Source organism: Aedes aegypti, chromosome 3 (genome assembly GCF_002204515.2).
Source record: "Aedes aegypti strain LVP_AGWG chromosome 3, AaegL5.0 Primary Assembly, whole genome shotgun sequence".
NCBI classification, from domain to species: Eukaryota; Metazoa; Arthropoda; class Insecta; order Diptera; family Culicidae; genus Aedes; species Aedes aegypti.
The window spans coordinates 166,124,347-166,151,019 of NC_035109.1; the positions used below are offsets into that span (position 1 = coordinate 166,124,347).

Genomic DNA, 26,673 nt, shown 5'->3' on the forward strand with positions numbered 1-26,673 from the left:
GCTATCGTACCCTTCTCTTTCCAGCAACAAGATCAAATGGGATTTTTGTTTATTGTTTTCATACGGAAACGGTTTTCGTATGAAAACAATCCTTATGCGTGCGTGTGCAGGAAAGAGAGAGGTGATTAAACGTCAGGTTTGCTTACCTTAACTTGCTCTTGATTTTCGTGCTATAGTTTTCTTTGTTCTTTGTTTCCCCTACATTACCCACCATAAGTATGGAATCGTATAACCTAGTATTGCAACACCCCAGTTGAATATTGCAGCACCCCCCAAAAGTTTAGCGTTACCTAAAGCTTTGATATTTATAATGTAATATCTCGGAGTTGCGGTCTTCAGAAAAGTTGTATGAATATTTTTCACCCAACATTTCTTGCTTTCTGAACTTGCTTTCTTACTTCTTTCAGCCAAGCTACATAGAAAAAAAAAACAACAGTTGTTTTACGCGAAAATAGGAATTTGACCAAAATTGTAAGGAATAAAACCAATGAAAAACAATACAGTGTTCTGTTACTTTATATTATATTGTTTTTGTATTATATATTCAAACAAGAATAATGTTGCTTCGACATTTAATTACAATACGCTGTATTGTATCCAATACGTTATATTCAACGTTAATAATTCATGACTTATGAAAATTCGCCACAATAAATCGGGTTGAAATTCATAGCTTTGCCTTATGAAAACAAACTTTGAATCGAACCAAGCACCTTACGATCGTTAGGCCCGTGCGTACACCATGCGCCTATCAACGCCTTGATGTGAGTTGATGCTAAAACGATATTACGTATCCGGCAGTGTTGATAGACTCGCACTCAAATGTCAATCAATACGCTCTCCCGAGAGAGCAAAATCATTAGAGATCTCTTTCGTAAATCTCACGCTTGAGATTTTGATGCGAAATCAACTCAATCAACTCAAACCGTAAAAAATGATTCAGTCGCAAAACCCGGCCAAAACTCGTGAAACCCGAATATTGTTGTTTACGTTAGAAAGGATTACTATAATTTTACAAGACTAACAAGAAATTATTGCCGTGTGTGAGGTAACTGTGGAAATATGAGACAATGAGTCAAAAAGGGGAGCCAACTCATCCATGATTTTTTGACTGCTGAATTGCGTGATTGACAACTCACGCATGAAAAATCTCAAGCGTAAGTTGTGAGAAATTGAGTTTTTCACAACACTTGTATCCGGTAGAAATCAAGACCAACATTTATTAAAAATAATGGTTTTCACGAGCCCCGAGCGTCGCAGCTAATATGTGAATAGTGCGCTGTGTTCATAAAAATCGTAAGAATGCAGCGCCACTCTAAAAAACTGATTTGAAAATGCGGCGAGTTGAGGCGCGTCGCAAGTCTCGCTGGCGCGATCCGGTTTGGTGGCGGTTCGACAATACATAAAGCGTTCGTATTGCAATAACCGTTTCACCTTTCATAAGGCAAAATGTATGAATTTCGATAGTCTAGTTCACAGCGTGTACGGTTTTATCCGGGCAGCTGTCACTTCTCACCCCTTCTCGGATTGCCTCTCCCTGCATCCTGTGACTGCTTAATTGATAAACCTCCTTTCAAGAAACCTTGATCGGTACTGCACTGAAAAACTGGTGTGCTCAAATCAAAACAACATGAAGTTTCATACAAAATGCGGCAGATGTTTTTTGATCAGTGTTGGCAGTCAACTCGGATCCATGACAAATACAACTTACATGTGAAAACAAAAATGATCCCATTTTTCGTCCAGAAAGAATTAGTTTTTTACGTGTAATATCATACTTTTCTAGTGGAATGTTTTATACTCGTACCTGTACCCCTGTGCTTTAGAAGTTAGACTAGCTGAACATGTCTCGAAAACCGCTATCGCTCTCATCAACGCAATCAAAAAATGACCCCAAGAAACAAACCAGCCTGATGGCATTCATCGCCAAAAAAGAGCAACCGAATATCGAAAGGTAAAACACAAACTGCGTGTAAGTTATTTAATTTAATCCAGTCTATTTCTATTCATTAAAGCGATGAAAATTCTATCCTAAAGAACGAATCTGGATATACAGGAGGTTTAGACGACGAAGCTAAACTGCGATCCCCTAGCATATTCAAACCAAAGTTCCCGAAGGTAAGTTTCGTGGCTTAGAAACAGTCATTCACATTGGCGTAGCTAGGATTTTTTTTCTGGAGGGGGCCTAGCAAATACTTGTTTCATAGAAGTAATGTCACGATTTTCACAAATTTCGAAGTTTTAATAAATTTGTATTGATTTTATTTATATGTTATCTTCGTTATATTTGTGACACATCAGTGGTATTCGTAAATTTTGTTTTTCGCTACGGAAAAGATTCATTCTTTTTGTCAGTCAAATTCTTCAAGAATTGTAGAAAAATAACCATGTGCTTTGAAGAGATTCTTCTGAGAATTACTACGGGAATTACTTCATAAATTATGTTCGTACTTTTCAGTGGATTCTTCAAGAACTGCTTTACCAATTTTAACTGAGTTAATCCTGGGATTCCCACGAAAAATCATTCCCAGACTTTTCGATCTAACCGGGAACTTTTCCGAAGAATCTCTATCGAATTGTTTAAAAATCTCTTGAAGAATTCCACCTGCGAATGCTTTAGTAAATCTTTTTATCTTTTCTTATAGGTCTTATGCGTATTAATTATATAATAATTCCAATTGTTTGTTTAAAGTATCCTCCAGTTGTTTGTAAAAAAATGTTTGGGCATTTCAGAAATTTTGTTTGAACAAATCGCAGCAGAAATTCTCTAGACTTCCTGCAAAAAAAAAATTCTACCAGATGTTACTCTAAGCATTCCCCTTAATATTCCATAAGAATTTCATGAGCAATTAAAAAGAATTCGATTGGGAAAATATTTTGCACGTTTTCTCAAAAAAGTTCTATCAGCAGATCTATCTACATTATTCTTTCACAGATAATGTTTCTTTAGATTTCTCTAAAGTCAATGAGCAACACCCCACATTCCTTCAAAACACTCTCGAAAAAATGGTTAAAGAATTCTAACATTCTTATAAATTTCTAGCGAATTGCATTCAACTGATTTTCCGAGTATTTTTTTCAGAGATTTCTTAGAGAATTATATTATTGTTTCCCTAAGATCCTCCCGAAAAATGTACCTGAAATTTATCTAAGTATTTTCAATTGATTTGGGAATTTCTTGGAGAAATTTTTCTGAGATTAAATAAAATTTTACAATTCATCCTTAACATATTTCTCAAAAAGTTCCATCAAGTATTCTTTCAGGTTCTAGAAATACCTGCATTTTTTCGGAATGATAATCTCAGGATTCTTCCATAAATAACATTTGAAAATTTATCCACGCTCCATTTTTTGGTGCAAAACTACTCCAGGAATATATCAATATTTTTGGGGATTGGTTTACAAATTCCTCTACGAATCACTCCATATAAGTTTTCTAGAGAAATACATACAAAATGAGGTTTCAAAGAACTTTGTTGAAATTTTTTTTTTTTGAATAAGGCAGCATCCACAAATTACGTAACGCTCTAGGGGGAGGGGGGGAGTAGGCTCATGCGTTACGGCTCATACAAAAATTTAAAATTTTTCATACAAAAAGCGTTACGGAGGGGGGGGAGGGGGTCGAAAATTTCCAATTTTAGCGTTACGTAATAAATGGACGCTGCCTAATTGTTCGGAAAAATTTACAAAAATAGTCTGTCGTAAAATTCAAGAATTCAACCGTAGAATGAAACTTGTTCACAATGTACCTCACAAAAAAGCTTGAGTGGTCCATGATGGATTTACTCTAAAAATGTTTGTTCTTTTTTCTTCGTCTTTTGAAATAGAAAATGATTCGTGTTAAAATAGATGATTTTTTACAGGAACTATTATTAAATAAAATCTTAGAACATATGTTGCATATCCTCCGAAATTTCATGATACTATGGTGAGTATATTGATGTGAAATGAACCCATTTTTCCTACCTTTAAAAATTCCAAACAAACTTTTTCGATGAATTTATTATTGATTAGTATGTAGTACTGTAGAAAATTAACACGAAAATATTTCAGGAATTTTTGAGAACATTATCGAAGATTTTTTTTTGTCTTTATTAACGAGATTTTTAGCCCTGGGCTAGTTCATTTCGGGACCAACGGCTCCGCGGAGCACGATCTGAAAACCGCTGCTCTAGCCAGTTATTTTGCCACATGTTTCTCTACAGATTACTTTACCACTATTGAGGAATTTGATTATACTAAAATTCTACAAAGAGTATTGAAAGATTTTTTTAAATTTTACTAGAAACCTGTTGGTAACTAATCAAATTAATTGATAAATTTATTCATGCGAAAATACTTAAAAAATTGAATCAAAGAGAGAATTTATTGTTGGATTTTGTTACATTTATTCACGCCAGGTTAAATTTTTGCCATCCATCTGAAGAAAACTTGGCCATGCCGAAGCTCCTTGAAAGTTAAGCCTTATTTTTCAACAAGAATTCCCACTATGTATTGTCTGAGAAATTCCTTTAGTAAGTTTGTCTATCTCTTAATACAAATCCATAATTTGTCTATCTCCATAATACAAATCCATAATAATACGCCCCTGAAGCAAAAACTGCTCTTTCGCGATAGCAAATGCATTATGTCTATAGTTTTTTTTTATATCAATGTGTTGTTTATTTAGTTATCCTTGCTCTGCATGCCACTTTCTTTTGCCAGGAAAAAGGACACAAGATGCCCTTATTCAGCGCATTGCCTAATTCCGCGCATTTCATACAAAATTATGTATATATTAGAGTGGTTCAAAAAATCGTTTTTGCTCCACATCGCTCATTCGATTCAGGATCAAATTCTGAGAGTCCTCCCGAAATTTGAGCTCATTTGGACAAAAATTGAGACTGCACAAGCCCTTCAAAGTTTATATGGGAACTACTATGGGAAAAGCAAGCAAATCATTCAATCGATCAAAGTCTTTTCCCATGTGCTCTTAGGGATTAGAACTACGTTGATAATGTAAGATACATTCATCACCTACAACTTTGCCGAAGACCGTTTTTAAATCGGACGTCTCTGTAATTAGTTATTGCTAAAGCCTGGTATCCACATCCTAAGTAGAGCGGTCAAGTACAATTTGTTGCTAATTACCAAAGTAATTTTGACAGCTGATCCGGAATGAGCGAAGTGTCACTTTTACTTGCGGAATAATTGAGCGGCACATTGTTCCGTACGGAATAGTGACATCTCCATTTGATTTGTACGGCATGCGTTACCAATGTTACGAAATCAGCTCTACTTGTCAACTGGATACAGTAATCAAGTAATTTGGACTGCTGAAGTATTTCTTGGCCATTACTTGTCCTACACTCAGACAAATATCAATAAACATAAGTTCGCCACAAGAAATCGGATTGAAATTCATAAATTTGCCTTATGAAACCAGAATTTGAAAACAAAAAATGTTTTCGCGGCAACCTGGAATCGAACCAAGAACCCTGCGATCGATAGGCCCGAGCGTACACCACGCGCCTATCGACGCCTTGATTTAGAGTGATGCTAAAACGATACATAAAGCGTTCGTATTGCAATAATCGTTCCACCTTTCATAAGGCAAAATATATGAAATTCGATAGTCTAGTTCGCTGCGTGTATCCTTTTGCACAGTACTTATGCGTAACATGCACCTGAAACGTAAAGCGTTCAAGTAAAATTTCTCTTTTTTACCAAAGTAATTTTGACAGCCAATCCAGTATGAGCGAAGTGTCCCTTTTACTTGTGGAATAATTGAGCAGCACATTTTTTAGTACGGAAAAGTGACAGCTCCATTTGATTTGTACGGCAGGCGTTACCGACGTTATGAAATCAACCCTACTCTTCAGCAGCGTAGGGTAACCAATATATTTTAAACCCCCCGGCCCATTTTCCAGCAAATTTACCGGTTTAAATCGAAAGACCAACTCAATCCGCATGCCATTTGGAAAGATAGGACTATTCCACACTTGCATCAATTGTTTGTACATAAAAAATGTGTTTATTTTATCTGAAATTAATTCAATTCAATCGGTTCATCCATGCAACCGTTACAACACGTTACACACAGAAATTGAGGCCGTCAGAAAATTTTCAAATGTAAACAAAAGCTTTTTTCAAATTTCTGAACTAAAGGCGTAGATTTTTTTCGGTTTTCCATTGTCAATCGATTAATAAGACTATGAGCAAGCATATTATACAACCAGTTTTGTGGACTTTGTCGCCAAACGATATAAAATGCCGGGGTTCTGAAATATATACTTTGAGGGTCCAAAATGTACACGCTTAGATTTTATTACCGTTTTTGAACAGCAGAGTTAAGTCGGTAATGTTTAATAAGTACCGAAAACTCCGCAAAGCCAGAAAATGTTGAACTGTCAAAAAAGTACCGACTAAATCAGTAAACATTTTTGCGGAACGTTACTGCCTTTCTCAGTAATTTTTTTATTTACTTTTGTTTACTGATTTTTTCAGTTAAACGATTTTAGTACTACGGGTTGTTCTCAACATGAACATAATAATGGTCTAATCTACCGGTGTACTAATTTCACTCGGTCTGAGAATTGTGACACTTGAGCGGGGCACGCTCCCGTATGATCCCCACGTGATCTGGACCCGCTCTAGTGTCAAAATTCTTCGACCGAGTCAGTTTAGTACACCAGTGGATAAGACCATAATAATTTCATCATTCCCGTTTTTATGCTCCAGTTCATCCCATGTTGGGAAACTGATGTTCAAACGTTTCCTCGCAACGCTTCTCACATTCTGTTTACATGGCACCCTGTCTGGACAGAGACTTGCCCAATCTAGCTTCCGGCAAGCTGGCTCGTCGAGAAAAGTTCCGTATGGAATAGTGACAACTAAGTAGAGTTACATATATATCAGAAGCACATGTACTGACGGACGAGTCTCCCAACCAAACCGTCTCTCAGCTTATTGGAATCCTAGTGTGCTGCGCTAGCCAGAGGATCACGAAAATTCTGAAAGCGCGCGCTAAGTGAAGTGCACCTGTGCACCCGGGGAGACTCGTCTCATGCGCTGCTCGGCGCAACGGCTCGCCATCGATATCCAAGTTGTGAAACAACTTATTAGGTACGAAGAGCCGCTACAACTATTTTCGCCTCATTATGCAGGTGTCTATAGACCAGTCTTCCCAACCGAACACCGAACACGTTGGTTCAGTCGGTTTCGTACTCTCCTTGTACTCTGTTCTCGTGTGCAAATGAAACGCGCGAACCTGAACCCAATCCCAAACATGTGTAAAGTGAACTTCGGTTTGAACGCCGTTTCAAAAACCATTCCATTTGTACCTCGATTGCAACCGCGGTTCAAATGTTGGTGCAAATCTTCGGTTGCATCCGAGGCTCAGAACGATGGCACAAACAGAAAACAGTTGAAATCCACGATTATCACTTTCTACTTACCGTGTCTTGTTGTATGATATAGTAAAATCCTTGTTTTTTTTTCATAAAGTTACCGCTAAATGTTACCTAAAATATTGATCTAAGTTGATATGCTTAAATAAACCATGTATTCAAGCCTCAAGGGTCGTGCGATTTGTACCAAGAAGTTCGACATATGATCGTAGAAATTTATCCACGTGGATTTCAACCGTTCTTTGTCTGTCTGATTTGTCAATATTTGAACCAAAGTTTGAACCGAAACACATGTACCGGGTTTGGCGTGGTACACTGGTACAGAGACGAAGCGCGTTTGCGGTTCAACACAAGTTGCAAAGTTCAAACCAAAGTTTAACATCAGTTCTGTTCATGGGAAGACTTCTATAACTGGTCTTATCATGTAAACCATCATGGTCGAAGACTCGAGATCTGAAAGTTACAATTTCGATCCTCGTTAAAAAATTTGTTCATCACGCTGAATTTTAAACAGCACAAGAGACGGAGCGCATGAAATCGCATTGAGACACATCTCAAGAATAATAAGGCGCACCAAAATAAATCTCACAGCGCGCCCGTGCGCTTGCAGGCAGTGAGGCTCCTGCACATAATGCTACAGCACGTGCACTGTAATTCTAATCCTAAGGACAACTTTCCCAGAATCCTCGAAAAGTCCAGAATCTCTTTGAAATTAAACCTGGGACAGGATATCCAAATACAGGTTGGACTCGATTATCCGGAGTATCGATTTTTTTTTCACTCCGGATAATCGAATCCTCCGGATAATCGAATCACTAAGAAAAAAAAAATGATGTCTTTGATAAAAGAACTTAAATACCGTAAAATGGGGCGAATAGAAACACTTTCCGACATGTTTGAATGTGTACAACGTAAACCGTGTGGATAAAAACCAATTTTATTAGCCTTAAATATGGGTCGCGTCTTCCTTTGCTAAGACCCCAATTCCTGTTAAAAATTAAAAATTATATCGTACAAAGATTCATGAAAATGTTGTATGTTTCTATTCACCCCGCAATGGGGCGAATAGAAACACTGTTCAGTAAATATCAATACTTTTTTCATTTTAATGGAAAAATAAACACATTTTTAAGTGCATCTTTAAGAAATAATAACATGTATTTACTTAGTGAAGAAAAAAATTAAAAATTTTAAAACTAAGTTCAATTTTCGATCATTTTTGAAATCAGCCAAAATGGCGGATGTTTCAAGCTATCAAAAATGATTGTGATTTCAATATTTTCTTCTCAATTTTTTAATGAGAAATGTAGCAAGATTTTTAATTTAAAAATAGTCTAGGGATACTCTGTTGTTATTGAAGTAATGGAGAAAAAATATTTCAGTAGGCTTTCAAAGTTTAATATTACATAATGATCGCATTTTTAACTGAAGGTCGTTTTGTTTCTATTCGCTCCACTTTTTCTATTCACCCCGTTTTACGGTATTATCTTTTTCGTTATTTTTTTTATATGATGCGGTGGCGCAGCCAGAAATTTTTTCTAGCAACGGTAGGGATCTCAACAAGAAAAAAATGTTTTGGCTAGCATACACAAAAAAACACTTTTTCTAACCCACCTTTTCTTAAATACGTTCTAAAATGCAAATCCATTCATATTGTATATTGCAATACCAAATTATCTCAGATTTATGCATAAAAATTTAAAAACAAGAATATTAAAAAACAAATTCCGGATAATCGAGTCTAAAATTCCGGATAATCGAATCTCGGATAATCGAGTCCCCGGATAATTGAGTCTCCGGATAATCGAGTCCGACCTGTAATACTATTTGAGGTTTTAACAAAATCCTACGAAACATTTTTGACAGAGTTCTTAGAAATATTTTAGAAAAAAAAAGAGAAAGCATACTCACGGGATACAGAGCAGAATTCCGACGAAATCCTGAGCACAATTCTCACAGAATCTTCGTCAAGATTATAGCCTGATTTGCTGCTAAAAAGGAATCTCTTAAGGAATTTCGTGCCGATTCCTTGCAGAAATTTTCTACAGTGATTCCCGTTTGATTTGACATTTCTTTCCAATTGCATACTGTGATCAGAAAAATGAGCTTCCTTGATCGATTCCTTGCAGGAATTTCCCATGCATCAAGTTAGACCAAGAAATTACTTGTCACCCGCGAATCAGGCTTATCAGAGAAGTCAATATATTTTCAATGACCGATTTACCGAATAGCACTTTTTGGCTTTCGGTCGAATAGGCGGCGTCCATTTATTACGTAACGCTAAAATTGGAAATTTTTGACCCCCTCCCCCCCCTCCGTAACGCTTTTTGTATGAAAAATTTCAATTTTTTGTATGAACCGTAACGCTTGAGCCTACTCCCCCCCTCCCCCTAGAGCGTTACGTAATTTGTGGATGCCGCCATACCGAAAATTTGAAACATTATTATTCAGTCAAACGAATATTCGGCCAAATAAAACCTTTAAATTTATCCGAATAACACCCATACGTTCGTCCAATTTCTCGAAACTACATTTTTAATCCTGAACTAAAACAAAAAAAGCTAGTTTTTTTTTAATATGGAAAGCTTTCACGGTGCAGAAATTATCGGAATAATCGTTTTGAGCTTGAAGAAATTACAAAAAATGGTAAGTTCTGACGGATTTCATAATTCGGCAGACCGAACATTCAGCAAAATCAAAAAAATCAAGATATTTGGCCGGCCGAATATTCGGTACATGTCTATTTTCAATTTCCCTTATTTTATGATATTGCTTTCATTTGATTTTTCCAAACATTTTGTAATTGCTGTATTAAACAAAATAAGGCCCGTGATTCAAAAAGGTTGGAACGGCCTATCATAAATTGATATTTTTGCATATTTACAGTCAAATGGAAAAGATAAATGTTTGGAATGAACTAATAAACCATTGCCTATTCATTATACGCGTATTTGTTGTGATATTTTTTTTTTTTGAGAGTTTTTATTTGTAGAACAAGTAGATTTGGGATAAGTGAATCGTCACTGGAACCGGTATATAAACTTTTGAAAAAATCTTCAAAGTAATACCTGAAGTAAACGTTGAGCAAATAGCTGAAAAAACATTCTGATGAAATTTCTAGAGATCATGAAAATACTAATCTCATAATGTCACTAAGAATCCTCAAAAAAACCTCTGATAGATATCAAACATTTTAATATTAAAATCCATGAATTCCCTCTATTCGCACAAATATGGAGGCCATATGCATACATACATATTCATCATGGACAATACAACTTGAGACAAGATGATGTGGCGCTTACTATAACTTTGTGTATGACTGTGCATTGCAGTTTATATGACTTAATTTTTACAAACAAACACGAATAAAAAATTGTGATACGAGGCGACAATTTCTGACCTACAGTTTTAAAATTAAAACAATTAGAGTTCTTATAATTAGTTAGTGAAATGGTTACGGTATTTTCCTGTGTGTTTTGTATTCCCATAGATTAAACGTATGCAACTGTAACAGAACTGTAAGACTGGCGAACAAATACGGTGCGATTAGTGACCGTAGCCGCCCTCAGTGTATCCACCTCAGTGTGATGTAATTATTGAAGGCATTAAACAGAAATGTACAGAAATGCTTGTACAAAGGGATACCATTTTGTTGCTGTAAAACTTTGATGTTAGTTAATTTTTGCATGAATATCTCTTTTTCGGTTTATGCCTGGTTTTGAGATGCATCCGGCGATGAGTGATCTTCCCCAGTATGATTTAATTTTTGCATCAGATGAACTCATATCTAATTTCATATTGAAGATCATAATAGAATCAAACAATGTAAAATCGAAATCTTAAGGAGATGACAATTTGAAGTTACATATTTTGCCAAATGAAATTTGAGTTTGATAAGATGCAAATTCAGATCAGATCATATTGTTGACTCCATTAACAATCTCAAACAATTACATTTTGCATCGTATCCAATTCTAACGTAAACTGCACACTTTAACAATTTGAAATTAACATCTTTATATGATCTCTGGTTTGCTGGGGTATGCTGAAATTGATTTTTATGTAAAATTTAAGAAAACAGTACAGAAAAAGTTTTTGACAACCACCTCCTTACTTTTCACTTGCCCCACAAGTGGGGCAAGTGAAAAGTTTATCGTTTTGAACAATAAATTCAAAAACTAACAGTTATATTCACGATTTCTATTGCCTTTAACATTTGTTAAGGCGTCCCAATAAACATGTAAACGAAGAAATTTTTTTGTTTGTTTCTTGAATTTTCTTCTGTTTAGTTATGTTTGTTGAAATGATTCGACAACATTACAACTGCATCATTTCCAAAGTTAGTTCTTACATCATGGAACAGCAATTGCATTTCTACTCTGTAGAATTTCCACCGCTCGTTATTTGTTTTTAAGAAAATCGAATATGACGGCGGACAACTCTTCGGGAGAAACCAAACGGAATTCTTCAATAAAGTATTTAGAAGCTTTTTATGTGGATAGACCTATACTGCCCATATTCGCATAACAGTCCCATGTATATAGGAAATACCATAGAACATGGGACTGTTATGCGAATATGGGCAGTATACCCCATTTTTATGTTTTGAACTAGCTTTACATAGACATTCCACGAGATTTCCGTGCATTCTCTTATATTGGAACTTTTCAATCAATGTCTTCCTTTTAATCGGTTGTCCGAAGTAAACATTTTAATATTGTAATATTGGCAACCTTTGTTTTAGAGAAGTTCCATGATTTGGCCATGATAACAGCTTTTAACGCTTTGAGTAAAGTGTTTCTTGAATTATCAGCACGTTCTGTTATTCTATGATAATTGCGCACCTTATATGCTTATAGCTACCTAAAGAGAAAACACAAATTTAATATCTAATGAGAAACTTTTCACTTGCCCCACGTGATTAGAAAATTGACGGTGTGTCAATTTAGTTATTTTTAGGTCTATGTCGAATTAATTCTAAAACTTTTTTCATTGCAGTTTAAAACTGTCAGAGGGGACAACTTAGAAGTGGTACAGGACATTATTTTCCGCAACTTTTTTCCACTGAAAATATTAAATTAAGATTGCACGCCGCCAACTTGTTACGGAGTTATATTTAACAGGTTAACAATTTTTCGCTCTACTATGCAATACTGGTTGAAAAATCTCAGGAATCTCTTACGTATCGTAATGTTCTGAATGGCCTCGAAGGTTTACGCATGAGTTTAAAACGTTAATTCACATATTTAGTAAAATATGCTAATTATTTTCACTTAACCCATTTACCCACTTGCCCCGCGGTACCTTACAGTAATTTATATATTTTTTTACGACTTACAGGCAAAACAATCATCCGCTATTGAAATAGTTTCCAGCGACTCTGATACATCGCCTATCAAACCAAAAAGCAAGGCGTCTCGTAGTATAAAAGATGAATATCCCAACAAAACGAAATCGATGGATGAATTCGATCTCATGGTGTCAGGATATTGCAAAAAGGCCTCTGCCATTTCTATGAATTTGGAGTTAGATCTGGAAAGCGACAGTCAATATCTGAAGGCTACGAAAAAATTGCAGGAAAACCTGGCTAAAATCAGCCCGACAAAAAGTGCTGCAACGAGCAAAATTGGGAAATTTCAGTATAAAGTTCCCAAGGCTACATCTATGCTGGCAGCATTGGACGTGCCCCTGAAGGAACCGATTAATCTAAATTTAACGCCCAACATCAACACCGACGATGATCCTTTCGAGACTAAGTATGAAAAACCTTCCAGTTCAACGCCAATTCTTGTGACAAACACGCATAAGAGATCGACGAAAGATACGAAAGGAGAACAGTCTATCTTTCGAACATCTTCACCTGCGCCCAGTGATATTAATGGCCCAACAAAAACTACACTGGATGAACATAATCGTTCAAACAATCAGCACATCTCGCCTATTAGCAAGACATCAATTAAACCGATCAGTACAAGTACCTTTAAATCAAATCCTGCTAATGTGGAACGCCCTGAAAAGAAGAAACCGAAGGTCACTTTCGACCCAGATTTAGATGATTACATGGTGGATGTGTTGAACAGTCCATGTTTTAAAACAAATGGGCTATCGCAGCCATCCCTCAAGGAGAATTGCACCTCACTGAAAGAAATTCAAAACTCACTGCTAGAAAAGTACTACGACATATTCAGCCAACTTCCCGTTGAATTCTTCAGTTCAATAGATGGATTCCGCTTGGATGCTTACAGTAAGCTCAAGTCACTAATAGAAAATGTGAAAAGCAAGATAAAAGTGAATGAAAAGGCGTTGAAAAACGTGACAACCAGTAGCACAATAGGCTCACGGAAAAGTTGTCTGGAAACGACCACGGCAAGCAATGGTGTCAGCGACACCAGATTCAAAGCAAACCAGATAAGCAGGGATATCTCTAACTCGTCATTTTTCGATGAACCTGAGCGAGACTGTGTGGATAGTACCCTTCCGCCTGTTCCATCTTTATCAACACCATCGCAGTCTAGTGCCTTCGTGTTCAAGAAACCAATGTTTGGAACTATGCCTGGAACATCCGCGACAGCGGCAGCAGAGACCATCAATCCATCTCAGGAAAACGAAGATGACGATATTGAATCCATTCTGAACAATATTCAAGAAGCGGAGCTCATTGATAGAGGACGTGCCAATCAGACCAACTTGAGCTCAATAGATTTGATCACCCCTGAAAGCTCGTTCCGTCGACCGGAACCACGTGTTACATTCAGTGCTCATGAAACATCGTTACGTAACACTCAGTTCATCGAAAACGTTGAAACGCAAATTGATGATGACGGTTGGCAGGTATACGATGCCTCACAATTCGAAGACAATAACGACATTATCAGCATAGCAGATGTGTCTGAAGCTTTCCCTAGCACATCGAATAATCAACGTTACAGCACGAATAATGATCAATCTCTTTACCGAAGTGTGGACGCTGTTGGTAGTAGTCAGGCATCGAATGCTTCCAGCAATCTCCCAAAATCTCAAAACTCGCTAGGAAACTTCCACTCTGGTGTACACAACGATGGATTGACAGGAGTTTTCGATGGAATGAACTATCCTCACTCGCAAGAAATGGCCGAACTGTTTCGCACTAAATTTGGTCTGCAATCTTTCCGCCCTAACCAGTTGCAGGTAATCAATGCCACCCTTTTGGGTAACGATTGCTTCGTGCTGATGCCTACAGGTGGAGGTAAATCTTTGTGCTACCAACTGCCAGCTTTGCTCACAAATGGGGTCACAATAGTGGTCAGTCCACTGAAATCACTGATCCTCGATCAAGTCAACAAACTTAGCTCGTTGGACATCGAGGCTGCACATTTATCGGGCAATATAAGCTATGCAGAGGAACAAAGAATTTACTATGATCTGCAAAGTCCGAGACCAAAGATGAAGTTGTTATACGTTACCCCGGAAAAGATCTCATCTTCTGGTAGATTCCAAAATGTGCTTTCGGGTTTACACGCAATGAAACAGCTGGCAAGATTTGTGATAGATGAAGCGCATTGCGTGTCGGCTTGGGGGCATGATTTTCGGCCGGATTATAAAAAGCTTTCGGTGCTAAGAGAGCAGTTCCCTTCGGTAAGTGTAACATTTTATCATACATTTATCTAAAGAATCGAATATAAAAAATATCTAAAAAGGGGAATCGATCTAACAAATAATTTGATTGTTTTGTTCTTATATTTGAAAAAAAGGTGCGCCATATTGCTATTATTTGTCACAGGGCTGATAGCTACTGAGTGTCTAAAAATGTGAACTTTATTAACCCACATAAGCCAGAAACAAAAATTCCTAGAGTTTTTGCTCAATATTCCTCAGAGAACCCGAACAGTCACTTCTTTGCGGGCCATTTAACGAATTTCTTAGGGGATTCCTTGCTATATTGCTCCAGATATTACTTCAAGTATTCGTACTGCAGAGTGTCCATTCATCCGGAAAAACCCGGGAATTCCAAACGACCTGGAAAAAATACGTAAAATACCCCGGAAATTGCTAGACACATAAGGAACATATGTATTTCACTTTCAAAATATCGGTTTGTTCAAATGTTAAGCACTATGGGTGAAATTCTGGTGAGTTGCTTGAAACATAGTTCCTAGACAGTTTATAAACAAATCCTGTAAAAGTGGTTGGTTTACTTAACATTAATGCCAGATTTTTCTTGCATTTTGTATCCATCTCTTGTGAGATGCTTTGTTGATTTATGACTAAAGGTATTGAACAGATTCAATGAAGAATCTTATGAAACCACATTAAGATCCGTAAAAAAAATCTAGATGGGTGCCTAGAGATTCTTCGCAAAGTTCTTGGTAAGATGCGTGATAGATTTCTATTAAGATTCATGGCATATTTTTGATTAGATCTTTGTAGCAATTCTAAAGGGACTAAAGGCGGTAAATAAACACTGACTTGAAATGTTATCGGGAAATCATTGAAAAGGTAATTAGTGGTTTGTTTATGAGATTTTAGATGGATTTTTAAAACTAAACCTTAACTGATTTTTATTAAAATTCTGAGCAGATTCTTGGGGTTAAATTATACAATACGCACGGTAAATTGTGCACCACCGTACACGGTAAATGGTGACATAGAACGGTACGAAGCGACCTTAACATGAGATTTGTAAACATAACTTTTGAGTTATTTTTTGTTATGCATCACTAATTTTAGATTTTTTTCCTGAATTATGGTATAATTACACGCTTCGTAGTGGTATTCTAGTTTGCTTTAAGTGATTTAGAAAAATGATTAGATTTTTTGAAGTGCAAATTTTTCTTACATGTACGGTGAATGGTAGCTTAACGGTATATGGCATGATCTGCAAAAATAAATTAAAAAACAATTTTCACAAAAAATGAAAGTAAAATTTCTCAATTGGACCCTGACTCTAATCCCTTTTGGAAATTATCTAAAATTTAAAAAAAAAAACCTCAGAAGCCAATACCGGCATTGAAAGAGTGGGCTTCGGGCTTCGTAGCCGTGCGGTTAGTGTCACCATGCATTTAGCCGCATCGTGTTAGGGAGTGTGGGTTCGATTCCCACCTCAGGCCGGTAAACTTTTCGTGAGGACTGTTTTCTGACTGTGCCACTGGGCGTTGCATGCTAGTCCGTTGTCTAGTGTGGTGCTTCCTTCAAAGGGCTTAAATGCCCACTGGAAGCATTCACGTGTCAGTGTCTTTAAAAAAACAAAAAACAAAAAAGAGGAAAATAAATTGTTAAGGTACCGCGGGGCAAGTGGGTAAATGGGGTAAGTGAAAATAATTGATATATTTTACTGAATATGTGATTTAACGTTTTAAACTCATGCGTAAACCTTTGAGGCCATTGAGAACATTACAATAAGTAAGAGATTTCTGAGATTTTTCAGCCATTATTGCATAATAGAGCGAAATATTGTTAACCTGTCAACTATAACTTCGTAACAAGTTGGCGGCGTGCAATCTTATTTTAATATTTTCAGTGGAAAAAAAGTTGCGGAAAATAATTCTCTGTACCACTTCTAAGTAGTGCCCTCTGACAGTTTTAAACTGCAATAAAAAAAGTTTTAGAATTAATTCGACATAGACCTAAAAATAAACATGAAACATCGTCAATTTTCTAATCACGTGGGGCGAGTGAAAAGTTTCTCATTAGAGATTGACTTTGTGTTTTCTCTTTAGGTAGCTATAAGTATACAAGGTTCGCAATTATCATAGAGCAACTGAACGTGCTGATAATTCAAAAAACACTATACTCAAAGCGTTAAATGCTATTATCATGGAACTTCTCTAAAAATAAGGTTGCCAAATATTACGATATGATTATGTTTACTTCGGACAGCCGATTAAAAGGAAGACGTTGATTAAAAAGTTCCAATATAAAAAAAAAACGCATGGAAATCTCGTGGAATGTCTATGTAAAGCTAGTTCAAAACATAGAAAATGGGGTATAGGTGTATCCACATAAAAAAGTTTCTTGAAGGATTCCGTTTGATTTCTCTTGAAGAGTTATCCGACGTGATATCCGATTTTCTTAAAAACAAATAACGAGCGATGGAAATTCTACAGAGCAGAAATTCAATTGCTGTCCCATGATGTAAGAACTAACATTGGAAATGTTGCAGTTATAATTTTGTCGAATCATTTCAACAAACATAACTGAACAGAAGAAAATTCAAGTAACATGAAAAATGATTTCTTTGTTTACATGTTACTTATGTTATTGTTCATTATGAAGCCTTAACAAATGTTAAAGGTAATAGAAATCGTGAGTGTAACTGTTAGTTTTTGGATTTATTGTTCAAAACGATAAACTATTCACTTGCCCCACTTGTGGGGCAACTTTCAGAAAGTAGCTTATCATTTTTAGTTGATATATTTACCAAATGTTTTCAATTATCATATTTTCCTGACAAATGGAAAAATGCTAAGGTTGTTCCAATTTTAAAACCAGACAAAAATCCAGCAGAAGTTTCTAGCTATCGTCCAATCAGTTTGCTTTCCTCCATCTGTAAACTTTTTGAAAAGGTCATTTTGAACAGAATGATGGTCCATATCAATAAAATTTAATTTTTACCAATGAACAGTTCGGATTCCGCCACGGACATTCGACCACTCATCAACTACCACGTGTAACAAATTTGATTCATTCCAACAAATCTGAAGGCCATTCTACTGGTCTTGCTCTTCTAGACATAGAAAAGAATTCGACAGTGTTTGGTATGAAGGCCTGATCGCAAAATTGAAAAAAAAATCAATTTTCCAATATACATTGTTAGAATAATTTAAAGTTATCTGTCAAATCATACACTTCAGGTTAATTATCAGAACTCAGACCTGTCTTAAAGACTTCCTGTAAGAGCTGGTGCTCCCCAAGGCAGCATTTTGGGACCTATATTATACAATATTTTCACATCTGACTGAATTACCTCAGGGATGTCAAAAATCCTTGTTTGCTGATAACACAGGCCTCTCCGCAAAAGGACGAAACCTGCGTGTTATCTGTAGTAGATTGTAAAAAAGTTTGGATATATTTTCTTCATACTTGCAAAAATGGAAGATTTCTTCTAATGCTTCCAAAACTCAACTAATATTCCCACATAAACAAAATGCTCTTTATTTGAAATCTTCAAGAAGAAATGATAAAAAAATGTAAAATAAAATAATTAATAATTTTAGACGAAAATCGTTGCAATCTTCTATGGTCACGATTAATGCTTTTTATATTTAGCAGGTTAAGTAAATTGAAAGCGTTTTTTCTCTTATAAGCAGGTGAAATCAACTCACCTGTAAACATTCGTAACTGCTACGGCAAATGAAATGTAATATGTTGTTAACAAAATGTTAATAAAAACTTAATTTTGTTATACGAAATTAGGATGATAGTGTTATCTAACACAGAACACCTAGATATAAGAAATGAATGCAATGTTTGGAATGATACTAATAATTATAAAAAAATCCAAATAGTTTCAGCTTACTTAATTTCAGAAAATATGGGGAATATGATAAATAGGGGAAAGTGGGGCAGTTTGGCCACCTTAAAGAGAAGTCGATAAAAGTGTCGAAAATATTATGAATTCTTCGAATATTTGCATGATTTCCAATAATTTTTAGATGAATACACTAGATCATGATTTCTTTTCTCTTATAAAGTTCACGGATAAATGAATGATTTTTCAAAATTTGTGATTTTTCGAGTCGATTTTTTACTGATAGGGTGATATGAGCACCCAATTGTTGGATGTAAAATAATCCCATATAGGGTCGGTGTTCCCTTAGCAGTCGCCCTAGTGGGTTTTTACGGTCGTTTTGCTATAAATCGTTTCAAAATATTTTTTGACATGACGGTCAGGAGCTATTTATCTGAGTACCATTGATACACAGCTTGATTTTGTTCAAAAAATGATCTAAATAATTAATGTTGCTTAAAATTTGAGCTCCTTTGCGCCTATAGTAAACCTATTGTTCCTATAGTAGCACTACTGAGAGAAACCATTTTTTATTATATGAAATTATTGTTGAATTAAAAACCTTTTTTACATCAAATGAAGTCTTTTGATCCACACTTTAAAGGAAGAATATAAAAGTTTTGTAAAAATACGGTTTTGATTGGTATTTTGCCAACGCCGTGATGCTTGTGCTACTATAGGAACAGAAATTAGAAACAGTACTACTATAGGCACATGTATTCCTATAGTGGCACAAGCGATAATAAATACAATCATATGAGTTTTCGTAGTTTCCATATTTTTCCTACAAAACCAAGATAAAAAGCCTTCAGATGATGTAAAAATAATGACGCTAGCGTAATTTTTCAATTGTATACGAATATTTGCGGCTATTGGTACATCGACTCTATTCTAAAAGTTCAATTATTTTTTACTGCTCATGAAATTTATTACTATTTATAAACACTCTGTGCAAGAAGAATTATTTTTTATAGAATCATTCTGAAATGACGAAATTTGAAAGAGCCATTCGGGGCGATATGGACAGTTTTTTCGAACATATTTTTTTCTTTTTCTTTGAGTTTCGAGCACTGACTTGTAACATACCTATTGCTTCATATTCTCATCAGCTATGTTGTTGGTGTTGGGGCAGGTTCACGGTTTCCGTTGGAATTGCAACGGTGGATAAAAAGGACACTTCCTGTAGCGTAGTCACTTTACTCGGCGAGAGCGGAGCTACCGGCTAAAGCACTAGCTCAAAGCGCACTAGGAGTCTTTCTTCTGCTCGAATGGAAACGGCTAACGCTTGGAACTTTAATTGGTGGATAACTTGGTACCGTAATCCGGGGTAACATTGATCATTTTTTTGAATATTTCTCAAATATTTTGTTTGAAAATGCAAATGTTGCCAATTTTATATTTTTAAAACAAGTACTGCCACCCATAGCTCGAGACTATATACAGCATTTTCTTTTTTGAAAGATTTAAGCATGTTTAAAAAAATGTTTTAAGTGATTTTTTGATTAAGCTGATTTGGGGTAACATTGATCACCTATGTGTACAATGTTCGGTAATATTGAAAATGTCATTACGTACTCAAATCATGGCCCCCGAAGCTAAATATGAAGGCCAAATGCTTACAAGTCATTTACTTTTTGAGTTATTTTGAAATTAAAAACACCTCGAATCACGAAATACGCCCAAAGGTAGGCAATTTCCTAAGGAAATTCTATATTCTTTAAAGTAATTCGTTAATGTTGCCTAATTGAGCATACTTATGAAAGTTTTGACAACGGAATCGTTTTTGGCGATGCCATTTTTAGTAAGAACCACACTTTCCTTGCTCATATCGTTAGCAGAACTTGTGTGATACATGAATGTTCGGTAGTATCATCCCTACCCATTGAAATAATTGTTTCGAAAAGTTGACAAATTTACGCAAAAGGTAAACGCAATTTACGCAAAAATCTTCACTTTCATTAGCTTATGAATATAAAAAAGAGAAGCTCCATTCATGATTTGGAAATGTTCCACCAATAAATGGCGATACGAGCTTTTTAGGAGATCTGATCAATGATACCCCGGATTACGGTAGATTATAAACTTGGTACATCTTACTTCTTCTAGAGCTCGATTAGGAATGAATTTATTTCCTGGATTTTAACTTAAAAAAACTTAACTAGGTATTACAACTGATATATTGGATTCTACACACTTAATTCAGAATGCCGAATCTCGGCTAATTTTAACCGAGATCCGCACAGCCGAGTAGTCGGCAAACAAATTTCCTTATTCATAATAGAAGTTATATTGGCTCTGTGATACTGAATAACGGCGTGTGAGCCTTCAAATAAATGAAATAGTAAAAAAAAACAAATTTCCTGGGATCTCAGCAAATAAAAGCGTAAATCGTGCTTCGTTGCTAAGCAACCGGACAATTTGTTAGCTGAGTCTCGGTTAAATTCGGGAAACCGAGATCCGCACAGCCGAGCTCGTGAAAAAAATCTAAATGTGTATGTTACATCATTTCATTATACTCAGGCATTACATTTCATCTCATCTTTTGATCATCTGAGTGGGATATGGATCGAATAACAAGATATTATCTTTGAGCTCTTTGATCGATTTTTCACCTAGATCTCTGACTCTTTTGATCATCAATAGAATATTTTAATCTCAGCAAACTGTTCGGAACAAATGTTCAGAAAGTGACACTCATGCAAATAGAAGACAGGATCAAGAGTTATTATGATTTGTGATATTAGTGGAAGTGTAAGCTAGTTTTTCTTATTGAAATAGATCAACACATTATTTCCCTTTATCTATAGGTAACGCAGCCCTCTACTTCAGTGAAAATTATCGTGATTATCCTGCCCAATTTGGTCTCCTCCCATGTTGCACCAGGATATATCAAGAATACCTTAACGTCAACATTTTCGCCTCAAAGGATTGAACGAAGAACGAAGAATATGAGAAAAACCTTCCCACAATCTAGATTTCACAATATTATTAAATATTATTGCTGCATGATATTTGTGGGATTAACAAGACGTCAAATAAAGATTACCATGTTTGCATTCGTTATAAATGTATTTTTTTTAATACTTCAACCAATTCAGTTCCTCTACAAACCGCGTTTGATCTTGAGATGATCTTGATTTTGAGGCTTTCGTTCAAGAATCCGTCATCGTACGATGATTACGGAACTTCAAGAGCAGTTTTTCTATTCAAAACTAAAAAATCTTCGAAGAAAATTTGTTCACTGTGTTTTTGTTGGAGAATAGAACACAGTGAACACAATATCGTGTAAATTTTCTTGATTTTGAACGATTAAGCTGCTTCTGAAAATTTCTAAACCAATGACGGATCTTGCCCCCTTTAACATTTTTTTAGCAATGAGTACATAAATAAAACAAGCCCTTTAATACATTTAATACAATCATCTGATCATCAAACAAATTATAAAGTTTTTCACGTTAACAATCAATTAGGGAGAAGCACAATATGAATCCATAGGTGTAAAATATAAAAGTGTTCGTTTCACTACAATCAATTCCCAGCCAAGTAAATTGTTTTATTGAGCGCAAAAGCTTGGTGGAAATGGGCAAAAAATCAATACCATATGCCAAAAAACCGCGGAGAAATAGCAATGATTACCGTCAGCAGTTCAAAAGAATCTTGGCTGCAGCCGAACTCGTCTGACCATCTCTATCTACTACCATTTTTTGAATATAAGAAAATCACTGACGGAAGTTCAAGGACCGGTGCAGCTCTTTACTAAGCGAGCAAAATGTTTTTTTTACAACAAATTCCACAGATGTGGGACATCAAACACTTGGTTTTACGAGAGTACGTTTATGAACTGTCAATTGTAATCATTTTATGATCAAGATGGAAAGATTGAATCATTTCAATGTGCTCTTGGATTAGGGATAATATCTTTTCAACATGCAAAGATGATCTCTACGCTCAGATGAGATTGCAATGCCTGATTATACTACTACCATCGCCTAGCACTCAATTGCTGTGCTAGAGCAGGTGGGTTCGGAGTGAATCTATAGAAACATTTGGGAACTAACTGAGAAAAAACAAAGGGGTTGCAAGTTATTTCAGATGAAATTTCAAGAATTTATGCAGTTTTCAAGGGGTGCTCATTCCGCCCCATTGGCCAAAAAGCCCCGTCTACCCCTATGCCTATTTATCCATATTCGATTTGTTACATAAATTAACTAATCAACACAAATATTACAGATTCCCATCATGGCATTAACGGCCACTGCCAATCCTCGAGTCCGAGTTGACGTTATTAAACAGCTTAGGTTGAAGTCGGACACCAAATGGTTCCTATGCAGTTTTAATCGACCTAACCTGAAGTATATCGTACGTCCAAAGCAGGGCGTCGCAACTAAACAGGAAATCATCGATCTGATTAAGAAAAAGTACCCACGTGCTTCTGGTATCGTCTATTGCTTAGCGAAGAAGGATTGCGATCAGCTTGCGGCGGAGATGAAGTCCGCTGGTATATCTGCTAAAAGCTATCATGCTGGACTATCAGATTCCCAGAGAGAATCAACACAGAAAGATTGGATCGCAGATAAGACCAAGGTGGTGTGTGCAACAATAGCTTTCGGAATGGGCATAGACAAGCCAGACGTGCGCTACGTTATTCATCATTCGATTCCGAAGAGCATTGAAGGATACTACCAGGAAGCCGGTAGAGCCGGTCGAGATGGCGACTTTTCTACTTGTATATTGTACTACAATTACTCGGACATGCTGCGGTTCAGAAAGATGATGGATTGTAAGTATCGCGACTCCAGTTGGAAACCTGAATCATCGACACGCGACAATAGATTTTTCTCAAAATCTATGCGTTGAACCTAACGTCGGACATAGTGCGCTGGACAGCGGATCTGGTGGACTACCCAGCGCACCTTGCCCGACGTAGCTCCGACGCATAGGTTTGAAGAAAATCCGTTTTTCGCGTGTCAAAAATTCCGGTTATCAACTGTGAGAATAATATTATTGGATGTATTCGGTTAAAGTTTTTGTTTTAATATATGATCTCTTTTTCTTTTAGTCGACAGCTCGATTCCCTTTGAAGCGAAAAAAGTTCACGTGAACAATTTATTCCGCATGGTCGACTACTGTGAGAATGTAACGGATTGTCGACGATCACAACAGTTGAATTACTTTGCCGAACATTTTACGCGAGAGCAATGCTTGGAAAATCGAGCGACTGCCTGCGATAATTGTCTGATGCAAGGTGAATACAAAACTATGGACGTTACAGATGATTGCATTGCAGTAGCAAAAAGCGTACGAGATTTGTGTTCTGGCAGAAATCGTTTTACACTTTTGCACCTGGTAGAAATTTTCAAAGGAAGTGAACAAAAGAAGATTATCGAAAACAATCACCACAAGACCCCGTATCATGGACGTCTAAAAGCGTGGGACCGTATCGATATTCAGAGATTGATGCATAAACTGGTCATTGAAGATTACCTCAAAGAGGATTTGATTTTCAGTAACGATATTCCCCAAGCATACATCAAAATCGGAACTAAAATCGAGAAGCTCATGAATCGTGAAGTGCGTGTTAACTTCTCCGTGAAGACGAATAAGGCTGGTAAAAAGAATCTGCAAGTTGATGTTGGTGTTGAACAGAAACTAGATAGCCAGAGCGCAACACAGCTCAAGGAACTGCAGGAACGTTGTTACAATAATTTACTGGATACTTGTAGAAAACTTGCAGCAGATTTGAACGTGACGCTTGCGTCGGTAATGAACATGCAAGCCCTCAAGGCTATGGCACAGCGTTTGCCGGAGACAGAAGCAGAAATGTTGGCTTTGCCTCATGTTACAAAGGCCAACTTTGAAAAGTATGGCAAACATTTACTCGATATCACTCAAAACTTTGCCGCTGAAAAGATAGTCCTCATGCTCGACGCCGCCGAAGCAGCTGCTGATAATGGCGAAGACGACAGCGAGGGTAGTAGCGATGAGGACGGCACGGATTGGGCACGACTTGCAAATGAAGCGAGTAGTTCGGGTGCAAGCGGTGTGAAACGCAGACGAAGCTGGGGTTCCGCCAAACGTGGAGCAAAGAGGTACAGGAAAGGCAGGACGAAATCTAGAGCACGTACAAAAACCACCAGCACACGTGGCGGAGGCGTCAGGAAAACTGTGGCGAAATCGGCATCGCGTGGTGGTCGATCGGGCGGTTCAAGCTTTGGATTGCTACCACTTCTGGGAAATCGGTAGTACTATGTTTTACACCCAAAGTCCACACATGTTTTCTTTTTTAATCAAAATAAACATAAAACAACAATGTTGGCGTTTTATTTGTACACAAGGATGTCTAATACCTGGTAAACCTGGAATTCTCATGAAATTTCTGCTACACTCAAGAAAATTATTACTTACATAGCAGAATACGATAGAATATGTCGTTTTTGTGACACAAAATCTCCCTAATAAAAAAAATATTAGGCTGCGCTATTAAAAAGCTAGTTGACTGGCCTGTTTAGTTCTTTGGAAGTATTTTTTTATCTAGCAGAAACCAAGTTTTTGACAAGGAAGCAGAAATTATCCTTTAATTAATTAACCTCAAAATTTCAAGAGCACAAATCTGGTGAACCAAGCATCCGATTTAGCGGAAACCTTAATCGATTGATCATTAGCTGGTGGTGACGTTTTCAACTAAAACGAGTGTTTGGTTCTCCAGATTTGTGCTCTTGAAATTTTGAGGTTTGGCTTCGATTTATCTTCACCTTAACGCTTATCTAGAGCACCATCACTTCTCGACGAATCCAGTTCGATATTGTAACTTTGGTATTGGAATAAGATTATAAGCTTATTAGAACACTCGTACATCCTACTTGTTGATCGAACAGTGTAACTATCCTCTGGATTCTTGAATGAAGAATTATTTGGGGATTTTCCAGATGAATTGCTAAGATATTTATAAAAAATTGAATCTCTAGATAACATTCTGTATGATTTTCTAAAGAAATTTCTCGAAAAACATAAAAAGAAATTTGTGAAAAAAAGGTCAGAGGAAAAACTTGAATAATTGAAGCCCTGTCCTAATTTTAGTGCCAAACACTTAAGTTTAAGCCAAAAACACATGTTTACTCAATTTTCGAATATTTTCCGTTAGTTTAAGTCTAAAAAACATTTTTCAATGTTTTCTACATTTTTATAAAGACACAACATAACTTACATTAGACAGCGGACACACGGAACTACCAGTGGACCAGTGAAGAATTTTTCGTTTGACGAACAGTTTTCTCCGACTGGGGCGGGAATCGAACCCACACTCCGTAGCACAATGCGCCTAAACGACTGACGCCGCTAACCGCACGGCTGCGAAGCCCATACCCTTTGGCTTTAACTCAAATTTTTGGTCTATTTTGTTTTCCGCGTCCCTTCCGAAATGTCAGATAGGAACAACCCCAGTGTTAAAACTAAAACCCCTGTGGTGTTTTTGTCGAGTAAGCGAACGTCAAACATGATCACAAGTGTCAAGGTTCATTTATGGACCAAATTTTTAAATTAAAACTTAAACATGATATAGCCGTTATTTGAGCGGGAAAAACTGCTAAAGTAAATAGTTGCAGCACCATCTTCTTTCGTGTTAGTAAATAAAAACAAGATTTCATTAAATATTTTAGAACCCAATTGCTGTACAGATTGCTAATGTGCTGCCAAGCAAATTATCTGAAAGCAATGCAATGGTCAAATTTTTTTGACGAAGTTCTCAACAGATTTATCGGAATAATCTCTGGAGAACTTGTGGAGCAATTCCTTGAAGAA

The 26,673-nt window shown here is 36.5% G+C and overlaps 1 protein-coding gene across 1 annotated transcript; it reads left to right on the plus strand.

The window, feature by feature from the left end:
- The first annotated feature begins 1,662 nt into the window (after positions 1–1,662).
- Positions 1,663–25,462, plus strand: LOC5563972 (Bloom syndrome protein homolog). Its single transcript, XM_001648236.2, has 5 exons — positions 1,663–1,954; positions 2,016–2,118; positions 12,732–15,005; positions 23,107–23,656; positions 23,936–25,462. The coding sequence occupies exons 1-5, from the start codon at positions 1,845–1,847 to the stop codon at positions 25,117–25,119; spliced, it is 4,221 nt and encodes a 1,406-aa protein (XP_001648286.1). The 5' UTR covers positions 1,663–1,844; the 3' UTR covers positions 25,120–25,462.
- Positions 25,463–26,673: the final 1,211 nt, after the last annotated feature.

Bases quoted from the DNA above. Each gene is read 5' to 3' on its own strand.
- LOC5563972 (XM_001648236.2), top strand. From the start codon at position 1,845: ATGTCTCGAAAACCGCTATCGCTCTCATCAACGCAATCAAAAAATGAC. The intron at 1,955-2,015 runs GTAAAACACAAA...TATTCATTAAAG, and splicing joins GAGCAACCGAATATCGAAAG to CGATGAAAATTCTATCCTAA. The intron at 23,657-23,935 runs GTAAGTATCGCG...TTTTTCTTTTAG, and splicing joins GTTCAGAAAGATGATGGATT to TCGACAGCTCGATTCCCTTT.